The following is a 15,147-nucleotide window of genomic DNA, read 5'->3' on the forward strand; positions in this document are numbered from 1 at the left end:
GTGAATTTCCTCCTCCTTGCACAAATATTTTTTACTGATTAACTTTGCTTTATCACAAAGTTTAAGCGCTTCCTATTCAATCCTACACACATTTTATACATTCTATATCCACATTCCATTTACTTTAATGAAGTATCAAGTAGATGCTTGTAAAATAGATGTGTTTTATATAATTATACTTTATTTTGAATATTTTATTTGAATTTGAATTTACTACATCTACCAAAAATTAAATATGCATAGAATATTATTAAAAATAACATGTCAGTTACTCCAATTATTAGTTTATGAAAACCAGCATTACCAAAAAGATAATAATCAAATAATATAATTTTAATATTATAATGAAACCATTTGTTATGATGTAATTCCTGTATATAAACAAAAAGTTTGCAATTTTATAAGGAAATCAGGAGTGCTTTTTAAAAGGAGATTATGAAAAATATTACTAGTTAATGAATTGACATAATGAATATATTTTGAATGCATATTATAATTGTAGCTCTGCTTTTAGCTGCTTTTAAAATGGCCCATTATTGTAAACATCTCCAAGACTCTTCAAAATCAAATCAACTACTAGCAGATCACTAGTTAGGTAGAGAACTGTGTAATGACACCATGGTGATTTAAAGAAGTATAGCAGCAATGAAAATGTAGGAATGTTTCTTAAGGCCAAATCTAACCGCAGATGTATGGCCATAAGGGCATAACTTAGCCCTTTTTTACAAATAAATTATACATGCGCTAGATTTGTTTCATCAGAGTTTATATTCACATAACATTATGCAACAAGAAATAGGGGGAAATAACAGAATTCTGTGAATGTATACTTCAAAATAAATCCCATTACGTTTATATATTTATTACTTTGAAGAAGATTATAGTCTAAATGTAAGCATTGTTACGGAACAAAGCATGCAAGCCTTTTTTAAAAAAGAAACTTGCTTAAATTAGGAATTTAAAGCAAATCTAAGTAAGTAAACTCGCAGATTTTTATTCAGGCAGACTGTGTTCTCATTAACAAGATAAGATTGGAAGAAACAGAGTCCAGACCTTGAAAACATGTACTTTCCTTGAAGTTAGAAATTCACTCTGAAGTCCTCAGAACGTCAGCGAACAGATTTTGCAGGACAGAAAAGAATATTTAGGAAGTGCAATTGTTAAATAGCACCACTCTCCTCCACACTCTGGACTCTTATCAATGATGGAATTACTAAATCAAAAAATTATGCACACATAGAAATCATGCACAGATTAATTCTCTACCACCACTGTATAGGATAGGATAAAACTTTTTCTATATCAGTGGACATTTTACTCATGAATTAGAGGTAGTATGCCCTGAGAGTTACCCTCCTCCAGAGAATGGCTAAGTTCCCACATTATACTAGGCTTTAACTAACTTGTGAAATTACCCACAAGGGCAGTTGACAAAACTATTATGGCCAGTATAAATCCAGCCAAAAATTGGAGATATAAATAATAAATATAGGAATTTCAACTACACCTGTACAGATAGTTGTTGACTTACAACCAAAATTGGGACCAAAACTTCTGTCATAAATGGTTGTTGTGTCATAAGTTCAGTCAGACCCAGTTATACAAAACAATGTATGGTGGTCATTAAGCAAATTACATAGTTATTAAGCAAATCCACCTTTCTCAATGGGCAGTTTTTGTCAAAAAGCAACAAAAAAGGTTGCACCTCATGATCATGCAGAATGCTGCAAATGGCTGTATGTATCAACCAGTGGCCAAATGCCTGCATTGCAATCATGACCATGAGGTGGTACAATGGTCGTAAGTGCAAGTACAGGTCCTAAGTAACTTTTTCCAAGGCCACTGTAGTTTCGAATTGTTATTAATTGAACAATTATAAATTGAAGACTATCTTTATGTTTTTTATGATCAATATTCTATACTGTTCTACATAGTGTTCTATCAGTGTTCTATGAAAAGCATTTACACTATAAGAGTTTTCAAACGGCCTGAAAAAAGGAAAAATTCAGAACAAGATGTATTTGATTATTTAGAATGAGGTTAATTCTTAAAGAAATCAGTGCTGCTAAAGAGAAACAGGCATCAACACAAAGAAGCTGCAATTTAATACACCGATGTACCTATCCTCTTATAAAGGTAACATTTGTAATTTAAAATTGTCCACATTTCCAGATCAGAATCTTATAGAACAAAGCACATACTTTGTGCCATTACATCTGGGAGATGTAACTTTTGACTCAGTCTTATAATGCATCTGTACAGGGAAAGATATTCCGTAAACCTCCACTGTTTATTTTCTTCCACTCTTTTCCAGCTGTTTGTTACCTCTTACAAACTCTTCTCTTCATTTCAGCAGATGACTCAGCTGATCACGCAAATTTGAAGACTGTTCAACACTGTAGAAGAGTTTAATAAGTAGACATGGATATTTAGATATACTTGCTGGAAAAAAGACTTCCACAATGTAAAGGTGTTTCAGAATAAAATAAGGGGGCATGTACTGTTTTTATCCATTGAATTCCAACTCCTCTTCCCAAATTATGTAATATAATGGTGAATAGACTGGAATAATGGGACATATTTTATTTTTATGTGTAACAGACATTACTGTTTCAATATTTAATATAGCACTGATTAAGGTAAAAAGCTTACAATTTACTTATAGCAAGAAATGTGGCCTTGAGGACAGGTGGGAGGCAAACTAATTTAATAAATGTGACTGAATGCAAACAAAATATTAGCTATAATATCTAAACTATTAGATTTACATACTACATATACAATCTTTTGAGTACATATAATTTGGAGCTCACATTTTTCTGATAGAAAGGGAGGAAAAAACAAGGAAACTAATATTAAGTACAATTAAAAGTCATAAAAGGGATGCTTACTGGCAGAATGAATTTGACCTAGATTAAGCCTAGTCCTTATATGAAGTACCTTTCCAATGCAATCATATGCATATTTACTCATAAGGTAAATGCTATTGTATCCAATAGACCTTCTTCACTACTATATTTATTCCAGATTGCAAGCTTCAGTAATAAAAGAATCTCTCATAAAAATCAGGAGGACAAAAAAAAATGACAGAAGAAGATGAGAAAAGGCAGAACAATTCCAGATCTGATTTACTTAGCTACTAATTCTTGTCACCACAAAAATCACCTAAACTTTCATTGGTGATTTTTTCCACATTTTAATATATGTTCTAAAAGCAAGGCATTTAATGTAGCATTAAATCATTGTGGTGTATATTAATATTGAATATTAATATTTAGTATTTAATAATAGATAAAGTGCAAATTAAGCCAGCTCTGTAAAAAGGCAGCATAATCCTAACTCTTTTGAGTTTGCAATTTAAAAAACATCACACAAACAAAATGGATGCAAGCAAATTTTGAAAAAGCAGTAATAAAGATTTCTGGAGTAGGTAATCTCCCAATCAAATAGAAACAGCGTACTTACTTTTTTTGAATAGCTTCTTGCCTAAAGGGGGGAAAAAACACAATGTGAGTTGAAATGAATTTTAAATTGATAAAAAGAGTGCTGATTTATTGCTGAGGATCCATGGAAACTTCTGATTCTACTGATATATCTAGAAATAACTGACATATTTAGATTGTTTGTAAACAAGAAAGACATGCTATGCTTTACATCCAGAAGACAGAGTGTGATTATTATTATTTTCATTACCTGGAAAAAGAAGCTTCCCATGCAAATCAACTATGAGGGGAAAGACTTGCTTCCAGCTGCCAACTTGCTTCCAGCTGCCATGTTCCTGATGGATAGGCCTTATTCATTGATTTGAATGTATTTCTCTGTGAAACAATTCATAGAACTGCCTGCCCATCTTACCAAGAGTAGAACTGGAAGCTGGAGTTTCCTAACACATCCCAGATAATCTTTACCAGGTAAGTCATTGGATATCTATGGGACCCTAATATCTGTGTGTAGATTCCATAATGAGGGAAACTGAAAAATTCAGATTTTTTCCCCCAGTTTGGGAGGGTAGAGGACAAAACAGGAATATCCCTAAAAATACAATTTTCCAAAAATCAGGGTCAAATCTTAGATTTTAAGGATCATTTACTTCTGTAATGCTTCACTTCCTCCCTGAAACGATGCAATAACACTGACATTAAAAAATGTAAAATGCTGATTTCTAACCACTACCTTGCAAAACTTATTCTATACCATTCTCAGTTGTATTTTGGCTGTAGGAAGAGAGCTATGTTATTCTATAATAATCAGTAATAAGGAGGAGTCTATTAGCATCTTTTCAGACTAACAATGTATCTGACTAAAATGAGAAAATCTTCATGAAGGCTTATAAAACATTAATAAAACATTTAAATTTGAAAATATGCTACAGGGGCTTTTTTTGTATTTATTTGCATTTCTAGGGACTAGAAATCCTATCAAATATAGTATGTGCGGTGTGTATACTTACTGGTACTGTAGGTGAGTAGTTATAATAGCCATTTTTCTTAAACTCTGCAAAGAGATAGGTATGAATTAAATGCTTTTTCCCTCAGTGAAGTTATCAATGCAATCAACATTTGGCATTACATGATAATGAGAAATAATCACATACTAGGTTCTTCTAGCTCTCCTAGTATTTGCTGTTTTGAAGAAAACATGGTGTTTTGATAAATCTCTAATTTTAAAATAACTGCTTTCACAAGCTTTCACCTTTTCTATATGAGATGATGATGGTGACTTAATTAAAGTCTTAAACAAAATTGTTTTCTCCCACTAGCAGGATTAGCATTATAGACAACAATCCATATGGGTAACTACCCATTTGTACACTACAATTCAACACTATAAAAATGAATAATATACTCATAGAGATTTTGGTTAGTGATAAAAACTTTCCTTGGAAAAAATAAAGAAAAGCTAAATAAACTGTTTGAAAAGCTTAAAGCTTTTACGCATCATTCCAAACTAGTCTTCCACAGTCTGATACACTTCTACTGTGCTAGACTACAATACCCATATTCCTAAGGCAACAGTCACAATAGTAGGGAATTATGAGAGTTAAGAATCCAAACAGATCAGAAAACATCAAACTGGAAAAGGCCTCATCAGGCTGAAGCCTCAAAATGTAGTCTGGGAGTCCAACATGATATCCATGAGTACCAAAGTATATCACAGAAGTGAGTACATATTTTGTAAATATTTAAGTGTATCTTTTCATGTGACAACACTGAAGAAATGACACTTGGCTACAATGTAAAGTAGTGAGTATACAGCTTGTATAACAGTGTAAATGTGCTGTCCCCTCAAAATAATACAACACACAGCCATTAATGTCTGCTGGCAACAAAAGTGGACACACCTCTAAGTGATAATGTCCAAATGGGGCCCAAGTAGCCATTTTCCCTCCCTGGTGTCATGTGACTCATTAGTGGTACAAGGTCTCAGGTGTGAAGGAGGAACAGGTATATTAAATTTGGTGTTATCACTCTCACTCTCTCATACTGGTCACTGGAAGTTCAACATGGCACCTCATGGCAATGAACTCTCTGAGGATCTGAAAAAACGAATTGTTGCTCTACAGAAAGATGGCCTAGGTTATAAGAAGATTGCCAAGACTCTGAAATTAACCTGCAGCCAGTGGCCAAGACTATACAGTGGTTTAACAGGACAGGTTCCACTCAGAACAGGCCTTGCTATGGTTGACCGAAGAAGTTAAGTGCTCGTGCTCAGTGTCATAGCCAGAGGTTGGCTTTGGGAAATAGACGTACGAGTACTGCCAGCGTTGCTGCAGAGATTGAAAGGGGGGGGGGAATCACTCTGTCTGTGCTGAGACCATATGCCGCATGCTGCTGACATAATAGGGCTGTTATCTGAGAAGGAAGCCTCTTCTAAAGCAGACTAAGGACATGGATTTCTGGAACCATGTCCTGTGGTGAGACCAAGATAAACTTATTTGGTTCAGATGGTGTCAAGCCAGATGGTGTCAAGCCAGATGAGGAGTACAAAGACAAGTGTGTCCTGCCTAAGTCAAGCATGGTGGTGAGAATATCATGGTCTGGGGCTGCATGAGTTCTGCCAGTACTGGGGAGCTACAGTTCATTGAGGGAACCATGAATGCCAACAGGGACTGTGACATACTGAAGCAGAGCATGATCCGCTCCCTTTGGAGACTGGGCTGCAGGGCAGCATTCCAACATAATGACCCCAAACACACCTCCAAAATGACCACTGCCTTGCTAAAGAGGCTGAGGGTAAAGGTGATGGATTGGCCAAGCATGTCTCCAGACCTAAATCCTATTGAGCATCTGTGGGGCATCCTGAAATGGAAGGTGAAGGTGCGCAAGGTCTATAACATCCACCAGCTCAGTGACGTCATCATGGAGGAGTGGAAGAGGACTCCAGTGACAACCTGTGAAGCTCTGGTGAACTCTATGCCCAAGAGGGTTAAAGCAGTGCTGGAAAATAATGGTGGCCACACAAAATATTGACACCTTGGGCCCCATTTGGACATTATCACTTAGAAGTATATTCACTTTTGTTGCCAGCAGACATTAATGGCTGTGTATTGTATTATTTTGAAGGGACAGCACATTTACATTGTTATACAAGCTGTATACTCACTACTTTACATTGTAGCCAAGTGTCATTTCTTCAGCGTTGTCACATGAAAAGATATACTTAAATATTTACAAAATTTGAAGGGGTGTACTCACTTCTGTGATATACTGTACTTATCCCAATGTTGCCCAAGTTTCTAGTCCATGTTGCTAATTTTTCAAAACAGATCTTTTAATTTCAAAGGTGCAGCAAAATAAGTCTCAAGCATGTAACAATGCCTCTGAACCTACATAAATCTAGGAAAACGTGTTGCTGAAATCCAGTACATTTTTTATGTATGTCCTGCAGCCCAGAAGAAAAAAACACAAAGCAAAATTAGGTGTAGATGGCAAAGAGAGATCTGATACACTAGACAGGATTCGTGTGTGTGTGTGTGTGTGTGTGTGTGTGTGTGCCACGGACCCCTTTTAGACTCTGGAGAAACTTCCAGACACTTTTGAAAAATATATTTAAATGCATACAATAAATGGATATAGGTTGCATTACAAAGAAAACTTTTTAGTTATCAAAGTATTTTTTAAAAAAAACTAGAAACAATAGCAAAAACATAATAGTAATATATGTGAAAATAAAGGATTTTTTCCTCATCCAAGTTCCCAAGGCCTCTGAAATCTACCCATGGACCTCAGGCTAAGAATTTCTGCACAAGAGAAAGTAGTAGAAAGTTGTGCTACTACTTTACTTTCTAGCCAATGAGTGTTTTATGTTTGGCAATATTCATTTTTGCCCTCCAGTTTTGGGATATTTAGACCTTTAGGCTGGCTCAGGAATAATTTCATTCAAATTCTTCCTTAGCAAAAACTACATTCATCTTGATCTTCTTGCATATGTGTGGAAATGCATATGTTCTTGGGGTTTGTATAACATATGTTTTGTGTTATAATGATTTCTCCTAAGTTTATTTATTAAAATGACTGACTGGTATTATGCACAACATAAAAATCATTTCATTTTCAACCCTGAACTTGACATTTCCTTTTCTACATGTCCTGCAACTCCCACAGAGGTATGTATTTAGTATTAGCAGACAAGTATTCTCTTCCATACTTACATCTTCAGAGTGCAGAATGGCACCCTCTTGCATCACCATATTTCTGGCAGCCTGTCCAAGGAACTAAAAGACATGAAAGTCATAGGAAGAGTTATAAACTTTACATTCTCCAAGCTAGTGTTCTTCCACTGTTATTCATGGTTGACAATGCAGCTAATAGTGAGCTTTCAGGAGATAGTAAGATTTTGGAATGATAACTTTATGAACTCATATTTAATTCAAAAGCACTAACATTCTGAACCAAAGGGATTTTCTGAAATTATGTAGTATCTTCATAATAAATAATATATATCTGGATAAGTACTAGAGGCTATTTCTGCTGCTTGCCAGTTGCCTGCAATTTGGCAGTTCAAATCTTACCAGCTCAAGGCTGACTCAGCCTTCCATCCTTCTGAGGTCGGTAAATTGAGGACCCAGATGGTTGAAGGCAATATGCTGACTCTGTAAACTGCTTAGAGAGCCCTGTAAAGCACTGTGAAGCGGCATAAAAGTCTAAATGCTACTGCTATAAGTGAAACTTCTTGGTATAGTACAATATTTATGGTAATTATTAATAATGCTAATATACATAGTGATTTATAGAAGCCTTTTTTAAACTGACATCTCAAATTTCTTGATCATCAATTGGGCAAGTTCAGCAGACAAATCCTGAGGGTAAGCAATCTGTAAATTACTTGTTTGTGAATCAAGGATTGAAGTTTGGGGCTAGTGGAAGATATACCAAGCCAGCTTCAATCTGATGTCCTTCAGATGTATTACCATGCAATTCCCACAAATACCTTTGTTATGTAAACAGGATGATGGGAGCTGAATACATCAGGAAAGAATAAAGATAGGCTTACATTCAAACTTTCCAGCAATTCCTTACTGAAATTACTTTCAGACAAGTTCCAGCAATTGTGCAACACATACCCAGCACCATTCAATATTAATTTCTACTACAGGATCTTAGTGGGATTTACCACTTTTCAGCTAGTTTGCTCGAAGGAGTGTGATGATATTGGATACATACTTGGGTCTTTGGGGCAGAAACAAATAGGCTTTTAACCTTAGGAAAGCAACACTAACGATACTCAAGAATAAAACCTAAGTCTCCGTTCTTATTAGCTTGGTTAGTGAAATCAGTAGCAGAGGACTTCCACTATACGTATATAAATTTTGTTCTTACAGGCAAAAGGTCTGAACTATTTAAGTTTTAAAATAAAGGTGCTAAGTATAATATCGGATGACTGTCAAAATCAGCGCTTCCATCCCCAGACATTTAAAGGGAAGAATCAATTGACCATCTTTATCCCATGAAACTAAGCGGCTCTAGGTCAGCCCTAAGTTTTCTAGCACTACAGTATCTCCCTTAAAAAGGCCGCCCGCCGAAGCGTTCAAAGAGACTACAAATCCCACCATACACTGCGAGCCTCTTGTACCGACTGAAACCGAGCTCCGGACTAATATTTGGAGGGGAACCGCGTAGTCTCATTTACCTCAGCGCTTCGGGAGCCCTTGAGCACCTGCTTAGTGAGAGCGATTATGTCCGTACCGCAGTTGGTCACCTTTTCTGTCAGCAGCCCTTTCACCGAATGGCCAAATCGTGCTTGAACATCCACCGCCATCCCCGCCGGAGTTACCGCCATGTTGCTATCAATAATCACAAAGGAAGCCAGAGAACCGCATCTACGGGTAGAGAATAGGGTCAGAAAATATAGAAAAACCCGAACGGGTTTTGGCAAATGAGGAATTGATTGCTCTTAGCTTATTCCATCTTACTGTAGTTCTTATTAGCTTTTCTGATGCAGAAAAGAAAGCCGCTTGCTTTGTATATTACCTGCGCAATACAGGAAATACTTTGTACATTTTTTAAAAATTAAAATATTTGTATTAACCGTTTGCCCCAGAATTACTTAATGAAAAGCTAAAGACGAAAAAACTGATCGGTTCTCTACTCCGCAATACACTTAGTATACATCCCAACAGCAAGTGTGATTGCTTTTGATTCACCGTTATAGCCTAATCTATTTTATAGTGTTTGACTTCAGCTACCGGCATTAGTTCAGTATGATGTATAACCAGCATTCTGTTTGATGTATAATTCTAATTAAATTGGGTTAATTCAGTAATCATTGTTAATCAGTGTTGTACCTTGATGAACGTATTTTTTCTTTTATGTACATATGCACCAAGACAAATTCCTGGTGTGTCCAATCACACTTGGCCAATAAAAATTCTATTCTATTCTATTCTCTTAAAGTAAGTCATCACACAGTAGAAGTGTTTTCCTAAGCCCTCTACCTACAACTTTATTGTAATTGTCATTTACTATACAGAAAATGGGAAATTCTGCTGCAGTCAAAGCCGAAAGTAATTCTGTATTTGCAGATACATCATTGGGTTGTATAAATTGGACAAAGGGTACTTTAATGTTTGAGAGTATTTTAAACCCTTTTAACTTTCTACAATTGTATATGTTGAGAGGACCTTTATCAGTGATGGCGAACCTTTTAGACACCGAGTGGCCAAACTGCATGTACGCATATCCAAACTGAAAGGTGCACATGCATGCATGAACGTGCATATGTGCAGACATGCATCAACATGCGCATGCACAGACATGCACATGCATGTGTGGATATGCGTGGATATGTGCGCATGCACAGCAGAGACCCAAAGACCAGCTGGCTGGCGGGAGGCAGGGCATCCCAACACTGGCAGTGTGGCAAGTGGTAAGAGCTTTTTCTTTCATGAGCTTCTGTTTCGTCGTTTGCAGGGAAACAGAAGTTCACGAAAGAAACACCACGGAGATCTGACCTGGGATGACGGCACGTGTGCCAGCAGAGAAATAAAAGAGTGATTATTAATCTAATTGGCTTCATTCAATATCTCCTAAAACTGGTTCAGCATGCTCCTGCACGCCAGATGGTACATACCATCTGGACCCTCTTAGGAGTATTGTCTATATATCTACTGATAATTTCTACCTGGTGAATTGTATATAAGAAGTCAGCATGCTCAGCCACTACGAGTATTTTATTCACACTTTCTGCGCTCATAGTAACTGTGAAGGCATGAACAAACCTTACTGTGTAGATCAGGTCAAATCTTTATTAGCATGAAAGAAGTTGGGTACAATTAGTAATTTTAAAAAGGTAAAAAAATGTATATATAAAAGATACATTGAAATTAATTTTAAAGAAATTAAAAGATATAAAAGGTATAAAACAATAGATATAAAACCAAGTCACTGTATAGAACACTCTTGAACATGAACCAAATATTCATTAGTTTATGCCATCGCTCATCATCTGATAGATTTTAAGTGCTGCTCAGCAGAACCTGGTAACATATGTTGTACAATAGTGGCCAAAATCGTGGAAACCTTTTGAGAAAAGTGTGTTTTTGAGGTTTGATGGCTAATAACACCACTTTTTTTTTGGAGTTTCAAGATAATCTTATCCCACTGCTGGAAGGTCTGGGAATAGCCCAGACCTTAACCCAATTGAAAATCTATGGAGCTGATTAAAGAAACTTGTTAGAAGCGACCCAGAAAGTTAATAGAAGCAATCATTCAATCTTGGTTTCACATTATAACAGCTGCAGAACTAAAAGACTTGGTTCACTCCATGGGAAGATGTAGGGCTGTAATGGTTACCCAGATACATGGTGATAATTTTTGTATATCTCATTTTTTCTATGTTTCACTTTTTTTCTTTATACTGTAACTGCTATTCTAATAGCAAATCCTTCATAAAAGTTATTGCATTACATTTTTTATTACATTATTTTTCCATTGATATATAATTTTATGGTACTACTCCCCAAAAAGTGGTGTAGCTAGTTTTAGAAAATACGCATTTCCCAAAAGGTTTCCACAATTTTGGCCACTACTGTAGTTGGGTGAGTATGTGCAAACAGCAGGGAGGTGCCAAATTGTCCTGTATACTTTGGGTATTTATACAGCAATGGTGAGATGGGGCTAATACAAATGTTTCTATAATACAGGCAGAGTCCAGTGGTTAGGTACTTGGAGATTAGTTAAGTATGCCATTGGGAGTTTCAGAGTACATGTTGAATTCATTGACAATAAAGGTTGAGGGTCTGCCTAGATCCATTTAGCGCTTTGTGTCCGCTACAAGCTGTTTAATGTGTGTTTTGGCCAAATCCTGTGCCATACTGAGTAGAAGACTTGGACAAGAAGACCCATGGGCAAAATTTTAGTTACCACTGCCTTTTTCCATATGAAATGAAAATCATTCCTCATAGTTAATAGAGCAAGACCAAGGTAGGGAACCTCCTTTTTTTCCCTTTCCCTCCCTCCTCCCTCCTTCCCCCATCCCCTCCCTCCTCCCGACTTCTCAGAGCAAATCCAGGGTATCATATCTAACAATCATAAACTAAAATATGCTAATTAACATAAACTCCCATCCATCTTCTTGAACCTCAACTCCCCTTTTCCATAAAAAAGAAGAAAAAGGAAAATATTAATACTAATACAATTACATTCTATTCATTTAAAAGCTATTTAGTATTTTGTTATTTCAGTCCAATATTTTTTAAAAAACAAACCATCTCCATTATATATATCTTTCAAAAATAATCTTTCAAATATGCTGATAATTCTACCTTCTCATCTAAGTCCATTAAGTTTAAAGTCCAATCTTCTATAATAAACAATATCCCATCTTCCGATGTTGTAATATCAAAAATTATTCCTCAATATACCTTATAATCCATCAAATTTGTATATCCATCATACATAATTAATAAACATCATCTTTTTAGCTTATATAAATTTAACATTTACCTCATATTCTTCCCCCTATTTCCCACACTATAAATTTCTAAACATTTTATACCCCATTTATCATACAATCCATAACTAATTATATTTCTTATCCCTACACAATATTACACTATCAAAGGGTTTCAATATATCTTATATTCCCTCAAATTTATATATCCATCATATCCTAAAAACTTTTATACTATCTAGTTTAACTATCCTTGCTAAAAGTAAATATGACTTATTCTATTCAAAAATATCCCTTATAATTTACCCTATCCCATGAAAGGAAAGTCATTTCATTTGAAAATATTACTTCTTTACTCCTTGCTCTTTACTTTTAATAGTTACAATCATACTTTGATCCTCCCCTGCAGCTTTCTGTGTTTGTTCTCCCAAAATTACAGCCCCACTTTTAGGTTCTATTTGCTTTGCTTCTTTTTCCCCTTTTTTAACCATTCCCACCTCTCCTTCCATCTTAACTTCTAACAATGGCAAACTTCCAACCTTCAATACTTTAGTATAAAAATCTCTTGCTTTAAAAACTGTATTAAGACAATATTTCCCTCCCTTATAGTGTACTGTTAATCCAGCTTGTACATTCCATCTATACTGTATCTGGAGATTTCTAAGCTGATCCTCCAAAAAAGCATATTCTTTTCTATTTCTTAACATTTTAGAAGGAATTTCTTTCAATACCAATACCTCTTGTCCCAATATTTGAATTTTGTTTTTATAAGAAACTTGTGAAATTTCATTCCTAATCTTCCTAGATGTAAAAAAAATTACTACATCTCTTGGCAAGTGTCTCTGCTTTGCAACCCATGAATTAACACAGTAAATTTTTTCAATTTGGATTTCAAAATCCAAATAACATTGCCTGACAGCCGCTTAAATAGCAGGCTGTCAGACAGATGGAACCAATGGGAACTCTCCAATTTCCCGCTTCTTTGGCTGCTTGTGCTTCAGCCAATCAGGATCCCCAGCAACAGCCTTGGCCGCAAGTGGTCGTAGCCGCGAGGACACAACAGATGCAAAATTGGAGAAGGGGCCCAATTGGGTTCGCTAAAGAAATTATATTATTAGCTTGGCCTCGACCAGCTTGCTTCAGATTTCCTAGGGCTGTAACTTCCTGTACTTACTAACTTCCTGTAACTTCCAGGGATGAGGTTTTGGGTGAAATGATCCCTAGTCCCTGCAAACCATGACTACCCAGGCCAATTCAAGACAGTTGACAGGTATATCGGTCTGCACAATCGTGGATGAGGTTGTTGATCATAAATATACCCCTACCAATTAATGTAGCCTTTATTAGCAATGTGTTCTGCTTAGGAGTAAATAGTGGACAGAGGAATCTGGGAATAGATACACTGAAGCAAACTGATTAATGGCAGGAAGAAAAATATGCTTGTGTCTGGGCTTATTAATTGAGGATGAAAATGTAATTATTGTTGAAACAGAATTGCTCCTGAAGTTGCAGTAAACCTACTGGGAAGTCACCAATTTTGGAAATCACCAGAAAATTACCATACTTCATTTTTATGGTATACCGATTGGGAGTCAATAAGTTAAGAGCCTTTAGTGAAACAATGACTAAAGTGAAACTGAAAATTGTGTTAACTGTGAGATATGCATGCATTTCAATTATACCTTTAAGCATTATGTTTGGATTAGCATTAGATCCCATAGTTTACAATTGAGAAAGCCTTATCTGATTGCGAGAGAAGCCATGTACTAACTGCGTAGTAGGCATTGTGAAATATTGTTATGCTTTGCTCATAGACAAGGGTCTATGCATCAAGATCAGAATTTCCATTGAACAGAAACGCCTGTGATTCTATTTTCTGGTATGATTTCTTTTTTCCCTTTTTTTAACTGGCAATATAGACATGGTGGCTTAGTGGCTAAGACATTGAGTTTGTCAATCAAAAGGTCGGCAGTTCAGTGGTTCGAATCCCTAGTGCCACATGATGGGATGAGCTCCCATTACTTGTCCCGGCTTCTGCCAACCTAGCAGTTCGAAAGCACGTAAAAATGCAAGAAGAAAAATAGGGACCATCTTTGGTGGGAAGGTAACAGTGTTCCGTGCACCTTTGGCATTTAGTCATGGTATCCACATGACCACAGAGACATCTTCAGACAGCGCTGGCTCTTCAGCTTTGAAACAGAGATGAGCATCGCCCCTTAGAGTCGGGAACGACTAGCACATATGTGCGAGGGGAACCTTTACCTTTAGCTTTATAGCTTTCAAGTTTGATTAGTGCAGCTACTTGTTTTCCAGGAAGCTAAAGCCTCTCTCTGTTTTATTTATTTCATTTATTTATTAGATTTATATTCCACTTTTATTACTTTATAAATAAAGCATATTTAAAGAACATATATAATACTCCTTCCTACAACTATTTTCCCTACAAGACCTGTAGGTTCTTGTTTTTCTGTTCTGGGGTGGGCTGAGAGAGACTGATTGGCCCAAAGATTCTCTGCTAGCTTTCATGCCTAAGGCCAGACTAGAACTCATAGGCTTCTAGTTTCTAGGCCAGTACCTTAACCACTAGACCAAACTCCTTCTCTTTAGTCTTTTTGAAGAAAGCAGCATCACAGCATTGCACTACAAGTCCCACACTTTTAATTGTGTGACACCTTACAATATTGGTATTACTGCAACAGTGCTTATATCACCTTGATCTCCATTGCCCCCGCCCCCACTCCCAGTGGACATTATTGC

The 15,147-nt window shown here is 36.2% G+C and overlaps 1 protein-coding gene across 2 annotated transcripts in view; it reads right to left on the minus strand.

The window, feature by feature from the left end:
- Positions 1–2,086: 2,086 nt before the first annotated feature.
- Positions 2,087–15,147, minus strand: part of BORCS7 (BLOC-1 related complex subunit 7) — a 30,951-nt gene continuing 17,890 nt past the window's right edge. Inside the window, exons 2-6 of one of the 2 annotated variants that reach the window (XM_058188714.1) lie at positions 9,199–9,319; positions 7,652–7,714; positions 4,451–4,494; positions 3,466–3,486; positions 2,087–2,396 (exon numbers count right to left, since the gene is read on the minus strand). In XM_058188714.1, coding sequence (XP_058044697.1) covers positions 2,345–2,396; positions 3,466–3,486; positions 4,451–4,494; positions 7,652–7,714; positions 9,199–9,319 — 301 coding nt within the window. In that variant the 3' untranslated portion in view covers positions 2,087–2,344. Of the gene's footprint in view, positions 2,397–3,465; positions 3,487–4,450; positions 4,495–7,651; positions 7,715–9,129; positions 9,320–15,147 lie in introns of both variants that reach the window. The other variant, XM_058188713.1, reaches the window with a different exon arrangement.

This window comes from Ahaetulla prasina, chromosome 6 (assembly GCF_028640845.1).
Source record: "Ahaetulla prasina isolate Xishuangbanna chromosome 6, ASM2864084v1, whole genome shotgun sequence".
NCBI classification, from domain to species: domain Eukaryota; kingdom Metazoa; phylum Chordata; class Lepidosauria; order Squamata; family Colubridae; genus Ahaetulla; species Ahaetulla prasina.